At 37.0% G+C, this 19111-nt stretch overlaps 3 protein-coding genes across 9 annotated transcripts; 2 read left to right on the plus strand and 1 right to left on the minus strand.

Moving 5' to 3' along the window:
• The first annotated feature begins 914 nt into the window (after positions 1–914).
• Positions 915–6155, plus strand: LOC147294285 (uncharacterized). Its single transcript, XM_086231994.1, has 4 exons — positions 915–1044; positions 1227–1280; positions 2553–3395; positions 3772–6155. The coding sequence occupies exons 2-4, from the start codon at positions 1275–1277 to the stop codon at positions 5533–5535; spliced, it is 2613 nt and encodes an 870-aa protein (XP_086088120.1). The 5' UTR covers positions 915–1044; positions 1227–1274; the 3' UTR covers positions 5536–6155.
• A 552-nt stretch (positions 6156–6707) lies between these two features.
• Positions 6708–8185, plus strand: LOC147294286 (dynein beta chain, ciliary protein). Of its 2 annotated transcripts, XM_086233921.1 has the most exons (4): positions 6708–6890; positions 6975–7169; positions 7284–7417; positions 7556–8185. In XM_086233921.1, the coding sequence occupies exons 2-4, from the start codon at positions 6992–6994 to the stop codon at positions 7838–7840; spliced, it is 597 nt and encodes a 198-aa protein (XP_086090047.1). In that variant the 5' UTR covers positions 6708–6890; positions 6975–6991; the 3' UTR covers positions 7841–8185. The 2 variants fall into 2 exon arrangements, with proteins under 2 accessions (XP_086090047.1, XP_086090046.1); XM_086233920.1 differs by having other exon boundaries at positions 6711–7169.
• Positions 8186–8483: 298 nt separating this feature from the next.
• On the minus strand, positions 8484–15854 carry LOC147294287 (mitochondrial thiamine diphosphate carrier 2-like). Of its 6 annotated transcripts, none has more exons than XM_086233914.1 (8): positions 15650–15854; positions 11685–11841; positions 11290–11406; positions 11067–11178; positions 10223–10350; positions 9712–9864; positions 9101–9250; positions 8484–8929 (listed from the first exon to the last, which is right to left on the minus strand). In XM_086233914.1, the coding sequence occupies exons 2-8, from the start codon at positions 11799–11801 to the stop codon at positions 8711–8713; spliced, it is 996 nt and encodes a 331-aa protein (XP_086090040.1). In that variant the 5' UTR covers positions 11802–11841; positions 15650–15854; the 3' UTR covers positions 8484–8710. The 6 variants fall into 6 exon arrangements, with proteins under 6 accessions (XP_086090040.1, XP_086090039.1, XP_086090043.1 ...); XM_086233913.1 differs by lacking the exon at positions 15650–15854 and adding an exon at positions 12083–12272; XM_086233917.1 differs by lacking the exon at positions 15650–15854 and adding an exon at positions 11955–12063.
• Between the last annotated feature and the right edge of the window lie 3257 nt (positions 15855–19111).

The following is a 19111-nucleotide window of genomic DNA, read 5'->3' on the forward strand; positions in this document are numbered from 1 at the left end:
TTACACGATATAGTTATTAATATGTTATATATGTTATTTATTCAAATTGGTTACTGGTATTATACGTTTACACAATATGTTATTGTTATGTTATTTGTTCACAAAATCTGTTTACTGCTATGTTATAAATTGATAACATTTGGTTACTAATATAGTGATATATTATATGTTCACACTGTCTAGTTATTAGTATGTTATCTTTTAACACAATTAGATTACTCGTATGTTTTATGTTCACAAAATCTGATTAGTGGTATGTTATAATATTAGAACGCTAATCACCTTTTTATCCTTTGTAGTTGACAATATTGGTAATTAGTATTTATGCTATGATTTATGAAGCTAAGCCCAAGTTAAGCCTCACCTAACTTCATGAACAATTAAGTTGCCCGAGTTATCCTCAGCTTCACTCAGTTTAAAACCAAAACCTCACGTGAATTGAAAGTCGAGCCTTTCCCTATTAAGAATTTGCACAAAAATATTTAAGAAAGCCCACCAAATGATTATTTCGGAAAAATAAAAATTAAATCCAGTCCAAACCAAAAACGTCATTCGCTTACCCGTACGCGCTACAGAGTGCGTAGGACTACAATATGCAACAATAACACTGCAGCTCCAAACAACACCACTACGACTTGTCGTTTAAGTCACTAATGTTTTGTATTACTCACTTACGTGGCACCATATTATTGGATCGTTCCATGGCTACGATGGCTCTAATGTAGCAAATCTCGTCCAGTCAATTGCAGCAGGAATCTTATGTGCCACGTGTCAACGACTGCAGGGCACCATCCTCTACGCTCCAAGGAAGCGCGTGGAGATATGGTTTTCGTAACTCTTAAACGGTCCAGAGCCCCCTCTTTCTCTCTCTAAAAGAAAACACACAGACCCCCTCTCACACACTCTCTCTCTCTCTAAATCGTATATTATTTAGTCTCTCTCTCCAAGGACACAACGACTTTGCTTTCTCATATTTTTCTTCTCTCAAGGCCTCTTCGAACTCAACCTTCGTGGTCATGAAAGCTTAGCTTCCATAAAACCCAGGTACAGCTCTCTCTCTTTCTCTCTTTCTGTGTACAAGTGTTGTGTTATGTGTTCTCTCTCTCTCTCTCTAAACAGACTCTGTGTCTCTGTGTGCCTGTGTGTCTGTGTGTGCTTCACGTTTTGTTTATTTTTAATCTATAACTTGTCAATTGGTGCTAAAACTCGAAGACCCATTTCCTCAGGCTTGCTCTTTCACGTGGGTTTCGGCGTTAAATTTTGTTTCCTTGTCCATGGAGGTATGTATAGTAATAAAAACGAAATCTTTTTCATTTTTCTGGGCTGCTGTTTTCGCTTATTGTATGATTCAATGCACTTCTCTGTGTGCTTTTAACGGTTCATTGTTGAGTAAACAAGTGGATTTGATGGGATCGTATTGGAATTCTTACTGGGAACACTGGTTTGTGTTTGTCTCAGTGCTTGTCATGCTTTTTATTAATTATTTTTCTCTGTTGGGTTTTATTTATTTTTGTTTAAGTTTAAAACTTCGAATGTTGTTGGTTATGTTATTTGAAATAAATGTGCTTAATGGGTTTTGAGTTATTTGTTTTAAAGTTTTTGTTTTTGGTAGTGGGGTTGCTTCGATTTCGAGTCTGGACTCGAAAATGGATCTGGGGTTGATTATTTTGTTATGGGTTTGCTGCGTCATGCTCTGTTTGCTTGTATTTCTTCTGGGATTAGCTTACTTCATAGAAAAATTGTTACTGGATTTTTATATCTTTTGCAAAATACAAACATTCGTGGTGTATGAGTGAACTTGTTTTAGAAACGCCAAGGTAGATAATAACTTTCTTATTTTTATTTTTATTTATTTCCTATCCACGAAATACTTTTATTTGGAATATGTCTTAGCGTTGTACTTTTGTTATTTTGCATCTAGTCTTCATGAAATGTTGAAATTGGTACTTGGTCAGTTTCTTTCATAGAATTTCCTTTCTCTTTCTCTCTGCAATCACCGGTTGACTGGGATTGCTTGTTGTAAGTTGCATGAGTTCTTCAATGTATATTTCTGGGATAAAGAATCAAAATTTAGCTGGTATAATAAAGATGAGCTAACCGTCATGTCTTGCTTGTTCCTCTTGATTCCAGCAACAGAAGCCTTTAGAGTGGTTACATTGAGTGAATGAAAAATTGAGTATGGCATAATTCGAAAGGAAAGGTATCAAAAAAGAGTATAATTGTAATGGATTTTTCCTGAGGGTTTTATTAGGAAAGCACTAACAATTTTTTATTGTAAGATGAAAGAAAAGTGTTCCTTTATGGTTTAGCATGCAATTTTTTTAATATCTTTTTCAGTTGGCTATCATCTTGGTATAATGGTATCAAAATATTATCAGGATAACATTGTAATATTTGAAATTGTAGCATTTGTTAATTTTCAAAAGTTTTATAAAGTTCAGTCTTAATATATCGTTTGTTGAACAGAAGGGAAAAAATGAAAATTGATTCTTATGTTGTCTCAGAAAGCCACTGTACTAATTCCCCCTCCCCCTTCTCCCGCCATTTGGCAGATGGATTCAGTTGAAGAAAATCACAATGGGGATTTCAATGAGGATGAATCTGCGGAGCATTCATTTTCTCCAGAAGCTTCTGATATGTGTGATGTTTTTGGTGATCCTGAGATACTTCCTAGAGTTGGAGATGAGTACCAGGTTGAAATCCCCTCTCTAATAGCTGTATCTGACTATCGCTGGCTCTTAAAGAACCCAACAGATGCAGAAATCACTGGTGGTGGTCTCTATGGTTTTCTAATGGGGTTGCCCATACCAGTAATGTGGATCAATGAGGAAGTTGTGAGCAAAAAACATGAACCACAGTTGGCATTTGATGATGTGATTGATGTATCCAATAAAAATGGCCCTCTGAAATCTGAACATGTCAGAGAGACCCTGATTTCAGAAAGTGACAACTTAAAATGTAAAGCTGAGCCAATGGATGTTGAGTCTGATGGGATAATATCAGGTGAGTCAGCGAAGTTAGCTTTAAAACAAGAAATGATGACTGAAATTCATCCAAAGCATAGAGGAAGAGTGTATTTTCCGGTTCCTGGTTCCGCGGGTGACAACTGGAGTGACATTGAAGAAGCCAGTTTCCTTCTTGGTTTATATATCTTTGGGAAGAACCTCGTTCTGGTGAAGAAATTTGTTGGGAGTAAACAGATGGGTGATACATTATCATTCTACTATGGGAAATTTTACAGGTCTGACAGATACAGAAGATGGTCAGAATGCCAGAAAATGAGAAGCAGAAAATGTATATTTGGACAAAGAATATTTACAGGGATAAGGCAACAGGAGTTGTTATCTCGTCTGCTTCCTCATGTGTCAGAAGAATGCCGAAATACTTTGCTTGAGGTAATTACATCTTACTGAAAGTTTTATACTAAGATTCACTTTTGGAGTGTGGATTGAATTATATGAACCTGTCTGCACATACAAACTAATATGCAAATAATTTTCTTTCTGACTACTCCAAATCCTATGTAGAGATTATTGCCTACTGAAATTATGTAAGAGAAGTAAATGCAAATATGTGATGCATATGGCTCCACCATTTTATCTATCCTCACAGAAACACATAACATTGATTGCTCAAAATGAAGTCCTTTAATGCAGATACAGATATTGGGCAGAAGGGATATGTACTGCATTTTGCTGCTATAATTTTTTGTCCTCTACTTTATTTGTTCATATCAGGATATATCTTTTAATTTGTTTGATCAATTTCCAGGTCTCAAAGACATTTGGGGAAGGAAAAATGTTACTAGAAGAATATGTACTCATTTTGAAGGCTAGAGTTGGACTGAATGCTCTTGTAGAGGCTGTGGGAATTGGTAAAGGGAAGCAAGATCTCACAGGCATTGCCATGGAGACTTTAAAGTCCAATCAGATTGTTCCTGCTCGCCCAGAAATACCAATTGGCAAAGCATGTTCTGCACTTACACCATTGGAAATAGTCAACTTTCTAACAGGGAACTTCCGGCTAAGCAAAGCCCGATCAAGCGATCTATTTTGGGAAGCTGTTTGGCCTCGTTTGCTTGCAAGAGGGTGGCACTCTGAGCAGCCTAAGCAGGGTTTTGTTACTGGTAACAAGCACTCATTGGTCTTTCTTATCCCTGGTATTAAGAAGTTCTCAAGAAGGAAACTGGTGAAAGGAAGCCACTATTTTGATTCTGTAAGTGACGTCCTGAGTAAAGTTGCTTCTGAGCCAGGGCTTCTTGAGCTTGAGATGGGAGAAAATAACAGTTCTAGAAGCAAGGATGAAAATGGGTGGGCAGATGAAACAAATCTAGACGAAAAAGATTTCCCTAATCAGCAACGCCACTGTTATCTGAAGCCACGTACTCCAAATCGTAGTACAGATGTCATGAAATTTACTGTTGTGGATACAAGTCTGGCTAATGGGAAAACATCCAAGGTGAGGGAACTGAGAAGCTTACCAGTTGAATTAAATGCCTCCAACTCCAGAAGCGATTATGAGGATGATCATGGGGATGCTTCTGAGGAGTCAACAGATAAATCTAATTCTGCTGATACTTTGTGTTCACGTAGGGATGAGGTCAATGTTTCCAAGCCCATAATGATCCGTTTGGGTAGAAAAGATGACAAATATTTTGAATATGATGCTTCAGAGTGGGAGCATCAACTTTCTGGCCCAGATTTGACTAATGTAACTGCAAAAATCCCCAAGGATGAGCACCTTGCTATATGCATTGGCATGCAGCCTAGAAAAGCTATGAAGTGCCAAAAGAGCCCGAAAATGGTGCCTGAAAATAAAAATCACATGGCCCCTGTTTTAAAACGACGTCGGAGATTAGCTACTTGTAGTCGCAAAGAGACCAACAGCAGCATGACCCACATCTTGCAAGGTCCCATATTACAACAAGAGGCCTCCAGCAGCTGTGGAGACAATCCTGAACTTGGTGGGAAAACTCTCTCTCAAGTGGACCCATCTCAAGAAAAATTATCATCCACCAGTACTTCATCTAGAGGAGGCAGCCCAGTCATTAGTGGTGAAGGCATTCGTGGTAGCAACAGTTTGGGTGCGGAACAACCTCATGAGAAGCCTCAACCCCGTACGTTGATTGACTTGAACATACCTATTTCTCTAGATGCTGAAACAGATGAACCTTTCACAATGATAGAAAGACAAGATGATCGGACGAGTGAGGAACCAGATGATCCCCATTCAGTGAAAACCTCTGAGTGTAAGGCTACTCCTGAGCAGCAGCCTACAATGAACTCTCGGAGACAGAGCACAAGAAACCGACCACTGACCACTAAGGTACTGGAAGCTTTTGCTTGTGGATTTTTAGACACAAAGCAGAAGCGGAAGAGTAAGGATGCATTTTCTGGGGGTAACTCCAAAAGACCACCCCAACGTGCTCATACGAGGGTGAGAGCTCCTGACAGTTTTGATACTACTCTCGCGGATTTCAATAAACAGGAAACCAGGACCGCTATCCATAATAGTAATGCTGATGGGTTCAGCTAGCTTGACATGGTTTCATAAATTGGTTAGGTGCTGCTTAGCCAACTTGCAACTTGAGCATGGAGCTTCTGGATATAACAGAGACCACTGCTTTTAGCTGCTATCATAACGCATGATGTACAGAAAAAGTAGCAGTCTCTTCATTCTTCTGCACTGTACATGGTGTTGGATACAAACTTCACATAAGGGAGTTGAAGTAGTGTCTTTGCAAGAGGCCGTTTACATCTGACAAAGCACCTCTGACAATGCAAGAATCCCAAAACCAAGATGAGAGTTACAAGTTACCCTCCTTTCAAATCTCAGTTCAACAGCATTGGATAGCATTACTTTCTCTTGTTTAGAATTTACTTTAAAGTGGTTGTTTTTCTAATTAATAGTTGCAATACCAAATAATTAATTTAGGTTGGCAACTCCAGTTTCTTATCCATTTACATCCGAGATCACCCCCATAATGAATAGAGATTTGTGTTATGCCTTGTTAGTTGAAAACAAAAGATATATTGTTTTCTTGCAACCTGTTGGGCGAGAAAATGGAAGTAATTAATTTCCCCTATTGGAATTTAGTGCCTTGTAGATATGGTTAATATATTAATATATCAAAGCTAGCTTTATGAAATATGAAAGAATGCATGGTTAGCATTAGCATTTATTGATGTTCTTTTCACATTTTGAGATGCCAAATCTTCGTAATCCTATTTTTTTCCCACTTAATTCAAGCAACCCTTTTCAGTAGATAGCATAGCCAAATTAAGGTTTTATTAATTTTATTGTAAAAACTTCTTTTAGTAGAAGCATTTGTAGGTTTCCCCACCAAATCATGAAATATATATTATTTTTTAACTTGTATAGCTAATTCGGTAGTAAAAATGAACACAAAAAGAATTATAAAGTCGAACATTCTACATTTGAATCTATATAAACGTAAAACACATAAATTTATTTGATGCACATAATTTGTAAATAATTGCACATTTTTAGAGTTTATCTCAAGACCTTGTATCTAAACACAAAGGGGTGGTGAGGTTTTCTTGTTACCCATAAGATAGATTATATTTTCATTCAGGTGGATAAATAGAGCATAACAAAATCCAAGGGGGACCAAATAGCAAATAGAATTCCAGGCTGTTATAGTTATAGTTAATGCTCTCATAAAATGCATTAAAGTATAATCTTCATAAGAAAAGTAAAAGAAATGGGCCGTAGCCAACTAACAAGTAGTAGAAGTATAGAAGCAAGACGTGGGTCCATAAGGAGAGCACCACGCGCAACCAAGTGTGTACTCCACGTCCATGCTCTGAGTCTGATGTTCATCGTCTTCTACTTCCAATTTTCCAAACCCTATTCTTAACAGTCAGGAGGTTTTTCATTTTCATTTTATATCTCTCTTTCTCAAATATTTACTTAATTATTGCAACAAGTTAAAAGAAAAAATTGGAAAATAGGAAGGAGACAACGGACAATGGGTCAGGCACTTCGCCGAGCTGCAGGAAGAACCCGACCCTCGTCGAGCGTCGAAACGACGTCGTCCTCATCCTCTTCGTTAAAACCAAAGACCGTCGTCGATCAGCGGGCTCCTACGCTAGGCCCCACCGAACGGGCCGAGATCTCCAAGGCCGGCGACGCTCTCAACTCCTCTGGTATAAAAGTTATCGCCTTTAATTATCACATTTTTCCCAGGTAATCAATTCAATCAAAACTTACGGCGTCGTTTCATTGTTGGGTTTTTGTTTTTGTTTTTTTTGTTTTCTAAGATGGTAGTACAGGAGCTGGAGCAGCCAACTCTGAGAATGTGCTTGAAGAACGAGATCCAAAATTCGACGTCATGCTGAATCAAATGGTGGGTAGAATCACAACAAAGCCCGGAGGGAAACTGCAGATGGGTGAGGTCAGTTCAGTTCAGCTCAGTTCAGGATACCATGTTTTTCATTGAGACATATTCACAAACGCATACTCATCATTAATTCTTAGTTTTTGGTTGTTGCATTGTTCAAGTTTGTGTGTGTTTGATTTGGTATGGTACCAGGCTTTTGTGGTGGAGAGGTATAATAGGCCCTTGCCAAAACTAAGAGATACAAAACCAGATTCAGGGAGGTATGAGGACAAGTCTGCTCCTCCGGGAACTCTGAATGTGGCACAGCTGCGCCACATCATCCTCCTGCATCAAGGCAAGGCTGATGATTACAATGGCCCCATGGAGGTGCATCAAATCGCAGAGAAATTCCGGGTTGATGTTGCTGAAGTTGGGAGGATCTTGCAGTTCGTATCACTGCCTCCGGAGGATAGCAGCAAACAGAAGAACAATCCTTGAACAAGTCTGATAGATAGCTTTGGTCTGGTTATTCTCCTCTGCAATTCTAGCTACTACTAACTGGGTTTTCGGCTGAATAAGGATGGCTCGTATAGAAATTTGAAAATGTTATGAAAATTCCATATGGTTGATACAATGTGAATCATGTCATTTGCAGCGATATGAAATTCTTATTACATAGGGATCTACTATCAGAGAATTTATAATTTGGCAGAATCTGTATGTGTAGGAAATTTTGTACCTAGTGAGTGAGTGTTTTGGTTTTTAAGTTAGGCAATTGCCAAAACTTCTAACTTTGTTGAGGCATCTGATATTTGACCACAAAATGAGAAATCAATTTCTTTATTTGGGTAATTGAAGAATCTGTTCCTCAGAATTTGCTGCCTGTGTTTGTTGAACATAATACAGAAAAAGAACTGAAACACTGCTTAGCCTTTTCTTTTCCATATAATTTTGTGAACCGCTAAATTTATTTGTATCTCATATTTGATGAACTCTTATTTCATGTCCCCTTATGGTTACGGGAAATTTTTCCTTGTTTTTATAAGTTCATTATTTCTCCTTCTAGACATGTTTCAGTGTCAAGTGAGGATGGTTTTGGACACCTTAAATATGTACTGCAAACAAGAGGACGCAAATGTAATTCAATAATGATTCCAACAGCCGATACAAAATTTTATGGTGCTCTATATCTCAACTTTTACCTTCAAACATTTTGCTGTCTAGTTACAATCTCTTGGCCTGTTGTAGTGTGACAAAATAATGTGCCCCCCCTTCCTTTTCTTCGACGAGGGCTTTGTGAGGTCTCCAATTACTAAAGAATCACATGATCCAAAAATAATATTTGAAACTAATAGGGAAGAGTTAGATTTAAGTCCATGCAGACTCTAACCACTCTGATGTATATTCATAAGCCACAAATGTCACTGCACCAGCGGGGGCAGCTTTGACAGTTGATGGGACTATTCCCTTATAAAGACCAGCCCAGCCCTCCATCCGCATTATTCTTCGCAAGGCGTCAAACATATTTCTGTAAGCACGATGCTCTACTGGAGCCCCATATCTTGGATGCCTCTGTAGTCCTTCAATCTGCAACAACCCCAAAACAAAGATTCATATAACCAACCTCATTACATTAAGATGGGAGCCTTTTCATCCACATTTTGTTCCCTAAATTCTTGGCGGAAGATTTATACAAAGCACTAAATCCCGAGGGACTAAAAGTTTTAGTAGTAGAGTCCAGGGCGTCTGAAGATCTACCTGGAATCTTTTCTTGACCACATCAAGCGGATGACAGACAAGTTTGGCACATGTCCCGGCTGCTAGACCACAGACGAAAAGCTGAAAGCTCGTGGGACTACCATCAGTACCATTTAAGTTTGTATTTGAAGATCTATACCGGTTCCACGTCTACAATGAACGCAATAAAATGTATCAGGTCTAGTGACTGGCTCCTGTTGTCAAATTGTTTGGACATAAAGTAGAAAAAAGCATCCAAAGAAATTTCAATTAAAATCCCCTCAGTCCAAACAAAACTAATACATACATTGGGAAATATAGACAACTTTTGTTTTTTTTCCAATTCACTGCCAGAATATTTCCTTCCAAGTATCTAAAACTACCAGGTTTAACACCTAGTTTCTGAGGTTCTTGTCAGTGAGTTTTGGGTGCACATGCGCAACTGCAAACACATCTATATATAGAACTGAATTATGAACCCTACTAGATGGATGTTTTCAACAACAAAAAAAAAAAAAATCTGATTTCTCACTCTAAAAGACATCAGCCCTTCAAGGTCTGGTGAATTACAAGTATCATAGAATCTAATTTCAGACCAAAATTTTTTTGATAGAGCAGAACTAGAACCTTACCCTGGCCCAGCGCTTAAATGTGTCATAAGTACCAAATTGCAAGCCTGCATAAGGAATAATCTCAACCAGTGTTGGTGACAATCCAGCATACAACCCTCGAAAGCCACGAGTTCTAACTATTTCAGAAAAAGCAGACCTCATAGTTGGATACACCTAAATGAAGGTAAATATTAGTAAGTCAGTATTATGCCAAAAAAAAACTCTTCATAAATCAGTGTTTTTGCAGAAACTAATTCTAAAAATGGCTTGAGCCCTTTAAAAATAATAATAAGCTTTTAATAGTATAGGGTACAAACATACTTGTCCGATTCAGAAAATTAATTGCAATTACAAACATACTTCTATTTGCAATCACAGTTTTATTACTTCACAAATACAAACAAAAACCCAAGGGAACCTCAAACAAAAAAATAGGAGATCTAAAGGCTGTGTGGTCTTACAGAACTCCATATTCAGCTGTTTGAAATTTAATGAAAACTAAAAAAAATCAATGCATACTAATACTCTATACCTTAGGTTCGCCCTGTGAAGCTAATAAGGTCCTTAGAAGATCAAATGGATATGATCCGACAGTAGCTGCACAACCTGCTAATGCTCCGCTGACGTAAGATAGATAAGGACTCAAATTTATGTGATCCTCTGCATCAAACAGATCAACGATTACAACATATAAGGAAATGGGGAATATTAGACATAACCACATTCCCTTGAAGTGATCATAGCTCTAAAATCTAAAACATTACAGTTCACACATACAAGTACTTAAACCAATCAAGGAGGCATCACTAGCAGAAAGTCATCATTGTAAATAAGCAACAGAACAAACAACCTCGATTTTTATTATATTCTGACATCAACTTACAACCCAAGTTGCCTTATGACACTATAATTCTAAGACCAATTTGAAAGAGAACTTTAGACAAATAAACAAAGTCAAAATCAAATATTCTCAAGCTAAACTACTGGAGCTCTTATTAAACCAACAAATAATGCATGAAGGCCAGACATATTCAATTCATACCTTTTAGTCACAAGTAGCCACATAATACAACTTTTACTTCAGACCTATGATTCATGGACTCAGGCATGGGTTTCAGATGCGGGTAGGTGTCCAACTGTCAGGTTTGTCTATTTTCCAAGGGTTTAAAACAAATGTTGAGTCCCATTTGCGATACCCTTACTAGTATCAGGTCCTATTGAAGTGAGTGTTACAGTTAAGTGAAGAGTTCACATAAGTTAGCATCAAACATTGAGAAACAACATGTAAACCATACATATAGCCTTGCATAGGACATGCATTTTCTGAAATAAGATTTATTATCATGAAAAAAAGATATGGGCTATTCTCAAAATACCTGACTTAGAAGAACCAGAAGCAAATGTTTTCAATTTGTGTAACACGGTAAATTGTATCGCAGTATACGGCATAACCATGAGTAGAGCTGGAACATTGCCACGCCAAAAACCCTGTCAGAGAAATTCCCCGAATAAAATGTTGAGAAAAGGTAAATGTCCCTAAAAAACTGACTGATAAAAAATGTATAGAAAAAGATTATATTACAAATGGAGTCACTATACCGGTAAGCCTTCCTCTCTGAAAATATCCCTCGTTGCTTGAAGCATCCCAGTGTATTTTGATGGTCCAGACAAATTTCGACGACCCAAAGCCCATGAAGTTGTGGGCTCCAGTTGAACCTATCAACCAAAAGTGAATACAATTTTCTTCAGTTCAACAGCCTTTAAGACGTATAAGCAGATAAGCATCATATGCACATACCCCCAACTCCAAATTGATAAATAAACCCTAAATCAAAATTTCCACCATGTTTGTCTTTCAAAGCACAAACCTTTAGTTGCACAAGGATATACTCAAATCTCCTTCCCATTCCTTTATCTCCAAAACCCACTAAAATTGCAAGTTATGAACAACTTACAAACACAAAAATCGCATTTGCCAAACAAGGAAAACGGACCTGGAATCTAATCTTGATAACGTCGAGGGGCGACGTAACTGTCCGCGATATTCCACCGGCGATTAAACCCGCTGTGGCATCAATGACGGCCCGCTTCAGCTGCCCCGGCTCTTCCATTGCCAAAGGCCAAAGCAATCCCTCGGCAAAATGCTATCACCTAATAAAAATCGATGCCATTGAAATGCAATTCAGAATGAAGCCCAAAAAACTCCCGCATAAAGCAAAACCGATTATTACATTAATAGCAGAGACAGAGTGGCAGAGAAGAACAGAATCTGAAAGCGCTTTGGAGGATTTAGGGTTCCACCACCGACGATATAATAGTAACAGTGCAATTTTGACCAGCAAAAAGGTAAAGTTGATGGTCGAGATCGAGAGAGAGAGAGAGAGAGGGAAACCTGGAGAGGGCAAAAGGGGAAATGGAGAGAAGCGCCGCCATTCAAATTGATGTTTGAAGAAAAGAGAAGGAGGGGGCGCGCTGCGCTGCGCTGGCCTTTTTTGCCGCCTTATTAGATTAAGAAATAGACAGCGGCGACTTGTAAACTGTAACGTAAGAGCCAGCCAGCGAATGACAGAGCGTTTTTGCGTGGGGCAAGCCGAAGGTAGATAATCTCGGGCATGTAACGGAACGCTCCACTTCACAGACTCGTTGGCCCGTCAATAGTGGTCCACTACCCACTCAAAGGCCTACAATTATTATTGTTTTTTTAAAGGAGATATTTGTTTGGTTATTAATTTATTATTACTTTTTTCTTGTAATTGTAAATTAGATCGATACGTGATTGGAGCTATAAGGAGTAAAGGAGGTTATTATTAGGTTGGTCTATGAAAAGAAAGTGAGTTGGGTAAAAAGATAAAAAGGATGGGAAAATTAGAAGGTAAAATGTTTAGAGTCCCAAGTTGGGTAATATCAAGGGTTTAAATTTCGAATTTCGCCGAAAATTTCGATTTTCAGGGGGTCCGAAATTTTAACACGAATTCGATAAAATTTCGGAAAATTTCGGCGAAATATTCGAAATTTCGCCGAAATTTCGCTCAAATACCCACACACCCAGGCTACCCAGCTAACAGCTTCACCCTCACGCAGTCACTCACGCAGTCACGCCTCACCTGAAGCATCGCACATCTCTCTCGATCTGAAAGACTGAAACCCGATCTGCAGCGCCGCCTCTCTCGGCTTGCTAGTCGCCTCTCTCTCTTCTCTTTCTCTCGCCTCTCTCCTCCGTCTTCTCGGCTTGCAGCAGCGCCGATCTCTGTTTCTGTTCTCGGACTCCAGCCATCTTCGCAGCAACTCCGGCCACCTCGAAGTCTCCGGCCTTTCTCTCTCACTGTGAGTATACAGCCAAAGTGCCAAACACAACAGTGATTTTCTCGAAGTCTCGGACTGTGGCTGATCTTAGAGCCATCTTTGAACAATGGCCATCCCAGACTCCCAGTAAAGCAATCAATTGCATCTACAAGTTGGCCTTTGACTTCGTCAATAATGGCCCAAAATTGGTCTGTCAGATGATGGATCTAAGGATATAAAAGTAGAAAATGTGGTAAATAAGAAAACTTTTTTGTTTGTATCATTTAATTCCTTATTAATTGATAATTTCTACAAAACTGTTGGGGGGTACAAATATGGCTCTAAATTTATTAACTTATTACAATTTAAAATAAAGTTTGGCTGATTGACTTGGGTTGATTACTTGATTTATATAAAATAAATTATATTGATATTGGGTTGATTTATATAGATTTGGAATTAATTGTATGATTTTGGGTTGATTTTGATTTGTATAATTTGTATGATGTTGGATTAATTTTGAATCTTTAATTGTATAATTTTGGAATTGATTGTATAATTTTATGTTGATTTTGATTTGTATGATTTGTGTAATTTGTATGATATATAAATATTGATATGGAAGTTGAAAGTGATGATATGATATGAAATTAGAATTGGTATGATTTGTTAATAATTAATATGGAATTTGTATGATTTGTTAATACTTAATAGTATCTAATATGTATCATGTATAGAATTGCCGAATTGGTAATTTAGAATTAGTGAAATTAATATGGAGTTGGTAATAAATTAATAATTAATATGAAATTAGTAATATGGAAATGAAATTGGTGATATGATATGAAATTACAAATTAGTAATATGGAATTGCCAATTGGTAATATGAATATGATATGAAGTGACAATTACAATTATGGGTAAAACCCTCCAATATTCTACCTACCACATCTGTCTTACTTGGTTGAGTCTGATAGTAACTCATTGGCACAACAAGAGACAAACTCTTCAAATGAGTATGCTTATCGGAAAATTCAACCACAACAGATTCTTGATCCATATGGTTGGCGTGTTGGCAATTACATGCAAAATTATGCTGGAGAAGTATCTTGGGATGATTATTCTTCGCATTACATCTACTCTGAACACGATGATACTGAAGACAGTGGAAATTTTGAACCTCCTAGAAACTTTATGTGGTATTGATTACTTTTGTAATTCATGTGGCAATATTGTAGTAAAAATAAAATTGAGGTGTTATTGAAGTAATTATTAATTAGTGAAGCATTTTTTTAACAGTATTTGCCTCCAGCGCGCATTATATTCATCACATATCACATGAAATCTACCATATAATTTGGTTTTTTCAATGTTTTTTATCAATGTAGTAGATAATATGTTAAATAAACATATGGTAAAGTTTCATTCAAAATTTCCGTATTTTGATAGTAATTTCCGTCGTTTCCGTCGAATTTTTGTCGAAATTTTAAAATCTTCGAAATTTCCGTCGAAATTTCCATCGAAATTTCCATCGAAATTTCCTCGAAACCCGAAATTTTATTCCTTGGGTAATATAATGATCATTTTTAATTTATAGAGTCCCAAGTTGGTTAATATAATGATCATTTTTAATTTATACAAACTAGCAAGCACGTGAATGGATTTCACTCTCTCTCTCTACTATTATTCTAAGCATATAGGATTTGATGTGAAAAACTTACTTATAATAACTGTATACATCATTACTCTCAAAATAAATAATCACATGACTGGCATGTTATGAGATATGTGAAAGAGCAGATGTATATATGTAAGCATTTTTTCAGAGTTCGAGACAAATAAATGTTAAGTAATTCTCACACTGTTTAGGTAATATTTTTTTTTTTAGGTTCATACTTCGAAAAACTTTCCAATATCCACGAAGTACTGAACAACATGATAAAAAAGAAACAAAGAAATGGAATAAAATTCTAGGAGAATAATATCTTAAAAAAGGAGGCAAGAATTTAGTAAAGATTTTAAAAAAGTAGTTTACTAGTTGCTACTAGAGGCAGAACTAGGATTTGAAAATGGGATGGTATGAATCTCTAAACTAATTTTCTTTACCTTACCAACCAACAAAATGTGCAATTAATTTGTTTGGCTTGGAAAAAAAAAATTAAAATCTTTTTTGGAATATAAAAGCATTTGAAAGCGTTTCATGTTGAAGCTCTTAGTAGGTGATTCCTTAAGAAGGGCTTTTAAGTACATTAAAGCACTTGAATTTAAAAAAAATATATATATGTGTTTTTAACAAAGCGTTTTTAGTGAAATCGCTATTGAGTAAAAGTGCTTCCTACAAAAACACTCTCAAACAAAAATCTACAAAAATAATTCAATAAAATTGTAAAAGCATTATCAAGTTCCAAGTCAATCCGTGAAGAAACCCCTTACAACAACACTACTTATAAAGACATAAATCAATTAGCAATCAAGGATATTAATGCAATTAGAAAAATGAAAACAACATATTACTATATTAAATCCCAAATTTAAACTTATTTTAAACTCCAAATTTAATCTTGAATTAAGGGCCAAATTTTAACCAAATTTAAACATGCAATTAAGATTTTAATTGAATCCTTGGTAAATTATCAACTTGAAAACATCAAAAACTAAAAGAAGATAAGAGAAATACCTTGAAGTCTTGAACCAAGATGAAGAAGATGAATTGGTTGGAGTCCTTATACCAGTGAGAGCTAAGACCTAAGTGAGACAGAGAAGGAGAGGGTTTAGGAACTTGTGCATTGATCTTTCTTTTTCTTTTCAGGGAAAATTTTAATTACACCCCCTAAAGTTTGAGTTTATTGCACGCACACCCCCAGGTTTCATTTATTACACGCACACCCTGTATTTTAACAGAAAGTTAATATTGACCATACTTGACTAATAAAATGTCAATTTTATCCTTTTAATAAAAGAAAATAAATTCCCCCCACACAGCCACGCCCCCACCTCTTCCCCTCTGCACTCCACACAGCTCCGCTCCTCCCCCATGCCCCTCACCCACTCCTCGTCGCACCACCTCATCTCTGCCACACTCCTCCCTGCCCCTGCCCTTCCCCCAGCCACACAAAAAATAATTTAAACATTTCTTGCAGCTTTGTACTTAGAAAATGCAACTATGCAAGACATGGGAATGACGAGAAAGAAAATCCAAATCAAGAAGATTGAATACACAACGGCGTGGCATGTGACATTTTCAAAGAGGAGGAGATGGCTTTTCAAGAAGGCCGAGGACTCTCCATTCTCTGTGATGCTGAGATTGCACCCCACATCCCCCCAACCCAACCCAACCCCTCCCTGCCCCCACCCCTCCCACCCGACCCTCACCCTCACCCTCCCTACCCACCCCTCTCCCCTGACAAAGCCCCTCCTCGCCCTCACCCCTCCCCCGACCCAGACCCAGCCCTCGTTGAACCCTCCTCACCCAGCCCTCCCCACGACCAAGCCCCTCCCCTCCTCGCCCCCACCCTTCCCCTGACCCAGACCCTCGTTGCATCCTCCCCACCCAACCCCAGCCCCGACACCTACCCAACCTCTTTCCCCTACTTTCTCTCTCCTCTCCTCTCTTCCTCGCCTCTATCTGGTCTTTGCCTTTCTTTCTTTATTTTCAGTTTTGTTTTTTTCATTTTTGAAGGCCAAATGACAACCTTGCCCTTTGACTGTTAAGTTGAGATAACTTTATGTTAAAATAGGGGGAGTGCGTGTAATAAATGAAACCTGGGGGGTGTGCGTGCAATAAACTCAAACCACAGGGGGTGTAATTGAAATTCTTCCTTTTTTTCATCGGGTTAGGTGATAAGCGTTACTGGTTGTGGAGGAGACTTGTTGACCTAAGCTATGTTTCCCAAGGGTATTTCAGTAAATGCAGTTCAGCTGTTGACGCAAATGAATATTCTCGTAGGTAATTTTTTCTTTTCATCATCATCTTTTCTCCACCACGCCACTTTTCCTCTTCTTTTATTATTTTTTTGGATTCTGAACAATCGAACATTAATAAAGAAGAAAAAACCCTCATGTTGTATTGATGTAATATTCTTAAAGTGAGAGATATAGACAAAAAATAAGAGAGAGAGAAAAAAAAAAATAAGAGAATAGAGACAACCAATAAGAAAATATGGGAATACCATGTGATATTAGGAAAATAAGTAAATTCTTCTCTAAAAATGAAAAGAGAAAAACCTTACGCAAATCCCCACACTCACCCTCGTACCCCACCCTTACCCACCTCCTTCATCTTTTTATAAAGCTACTGCAGATTTCCCCACAACACACCCACTCTCTTCTTCTTCTTTTCCTTCTAAACCAACTGCATATCTCTCCACAACACACCCACCATTTTCTTCTTCTTAATGTTTCAAATCTCTACAATAAAAAATAAAAAATAAACACACACAAGAGAACTACTACAGAACCCCTATAGGCTTACACTCAGTCCCGTACCCACCTCCTGCTCTTTTTCTTTTATTGTGTCATTCTTCTTTTTTTTTAATGTTTTTTTGTTGATTTCTCTCATTTTTATTGCCTTTTGTTTTCTACAGCTTGTAAAAAGACTTAAATACCATCATCTTTATTAAGTTGACTAACATAATTAAGATTTTGACTAACATAATTAGGATTTGGTCTTATTAGATACAAAATAAAATATTGAGTATGTAATTGAACCAAATTAAAGTTTAGTTCCAAATTGGGACACAACTAAAGTTCAAATATCAAATTTTTTTTTTTTTTAAGTTGGGCTGGTTTGATGCCCATCTAGTCCGATACATAGTTTCATCCTTGATTGATACTTGTTAGAGTAAGGTGACCACTTATTCTTGAACTTGAGACTGTTTGTCATGTGCTCCATCTAGCAAGCAATTTTGAACAATTGTTTTTATGAACCATCATTGATTTGTTTGACGAGAAATGCAAAGCAAAAAAAGAGATTCCCTTATTTGTAATATTTCGAGTTATTTTTAGATTAAATTACTTCTCAGTTCTCACTGATGGTGATTAATGTGGCGGCCACAATCCGCTTATACTATAAAGTAACGATTCATTATACGCCTCTCCGTCATTACTTTTCACTTATACTATAAAGTATGTCATGTTACACTCTTATTTAGATGTGTCAAATGGCTCGTGTTGTGCTGGTCCGACATGTTTAAGTTAAGCTTATTCGCTTTTTCGTGCTATGTTAGGCTCATCATAGTCCATTCATGTTTGTGTTGTGCATTAAACGGGTCGACCCAGGATTTTTTTGTGTGTGTATTTTTTATGGTGAGAAAACTAATATTATGATATATTTCATTTATTATAATTAAATATTAACATTTTTTGCTTGAAAAATTAAATATTATTTTTTAAAAGTTATTTAAAAAATGAAAAAACAATGTTAAACGAGTCATGTCTAATTTGGGCCAATTTCGTACTTGGCCCGTGTCATGTCGAGTCATGTTAAACAATGTTAAAACAATAGTTTTATGGTTTTTCTTATTTTTTTTTTTTACACTTTCTTATTTCTTAATTGTCATCATTTTTTAAATTTTAAAAATTAATTTTGCAAGCTCATATTACAAAAAAAAAATTTAGTAGGATACCAAACGAGCATAAGTTTTTTTTGCACTAACTTTAACTTAAATATAAGTAGGTTGGTTGGAGTTACTCTTAGTCCCCATTAGAGCTCTTTGAGCTCTTCAGTATAGCAATGGTGGAATGTGGGCCACCTTTAGAGGTATGGCCTCTTTGGCTTATTCTTTTGATGATTAGATTAATGATTTGAAGAGTGACTTTGATTAAGTATGAAAATGGGATTTAGGGGAACTGGGGTTTTGGAAGGTAAGGAATACGGTATAGAATGCACTGGTAATTTTGGGGTCGAAAATTTTAAGAATAGAAAGAGAGTCTAGGGAATCTAGGGTTTTTTGTGAGATTGATTGGAGAAATTGATGCTTATGGTCTATACTCTATAGCATGAGCAGTGATAATTTTGCTTCCATTTGAGAAAAAGGGTAAGAGGATCATTAGAGATAGGTAAAGATATGACTGACTATATGAGTGATGATATTGAGAATATTCAGAAGAAACCAATGGGATATGAATGTGAAGTGGGAGA

The sequence above is a fragment of the Dryas octopetala genome, chromosome 2, assembly GCF_963921425.1.
Source record: "Dryas octopetala chromosome 2, drDryOcto1.1, whole genome shotgun sequence".
In the NCBI taxonomy this organism is placed as follows: domain Eukaryota; kingdom Viridiplantae; phylum Streptophyta; class Magnoliopsida; order Rosales; family Rosaceae; genus Dryas; species Dryas octopetala.

Coding starts and splice junctions, on each gene's coding strand:
- LOC147294285 (XM_086231994.1), top strand. Junction 3,396..3,771: donor GCCGAAATACTTTGCTTGAG/GTAATTACATCT, acceptor ATCAATTTCCAG/GTCTCAAAGACATTTGGGGA.
- LOC147294286 (XM_086233921.1), top strand. CDS start 6,992: ATGGGTCAGGCACTTCGCCGAGCTGCAGGAAGAACCCGACCCTCGTCG. Junction 7,170..7,283: donor CGACGCTCTCAACTCCTCTG/GTATAAAAGTTA, acceptor TTGTTTTCTAAG/ATGGTAGTACAGGAGCTGGA. Junction 7,418..7,555: donor GGAAACTGCAGATGGGTGAG/GTCAGTTCAGTT, acceptor GTATGGTACCAG/GCTTTTGTGGTGGAGAGGTA.
- LOC147294287 (XM_086233914.1), bottom strand. CDS start 11,801: ATGGAAGAGCCGGGGCAGCTGAAGCGGGCCGTCATTGATGCCACAGCG. Junction 11,407..11,684: donor TTATCAAGATTAGATTCCAG/GTCCGTTTTCCT, acceptor TTTGGTTGATAG/GTTCAACTGGAGCCCACAAC. Junction 9,865..10,222: donor CTTCACAGGGCGAACCTAAG/GTATAGAGTATT, acceptor ACCTTCATTTAG/GTGTATCCAACTATGAGGTC.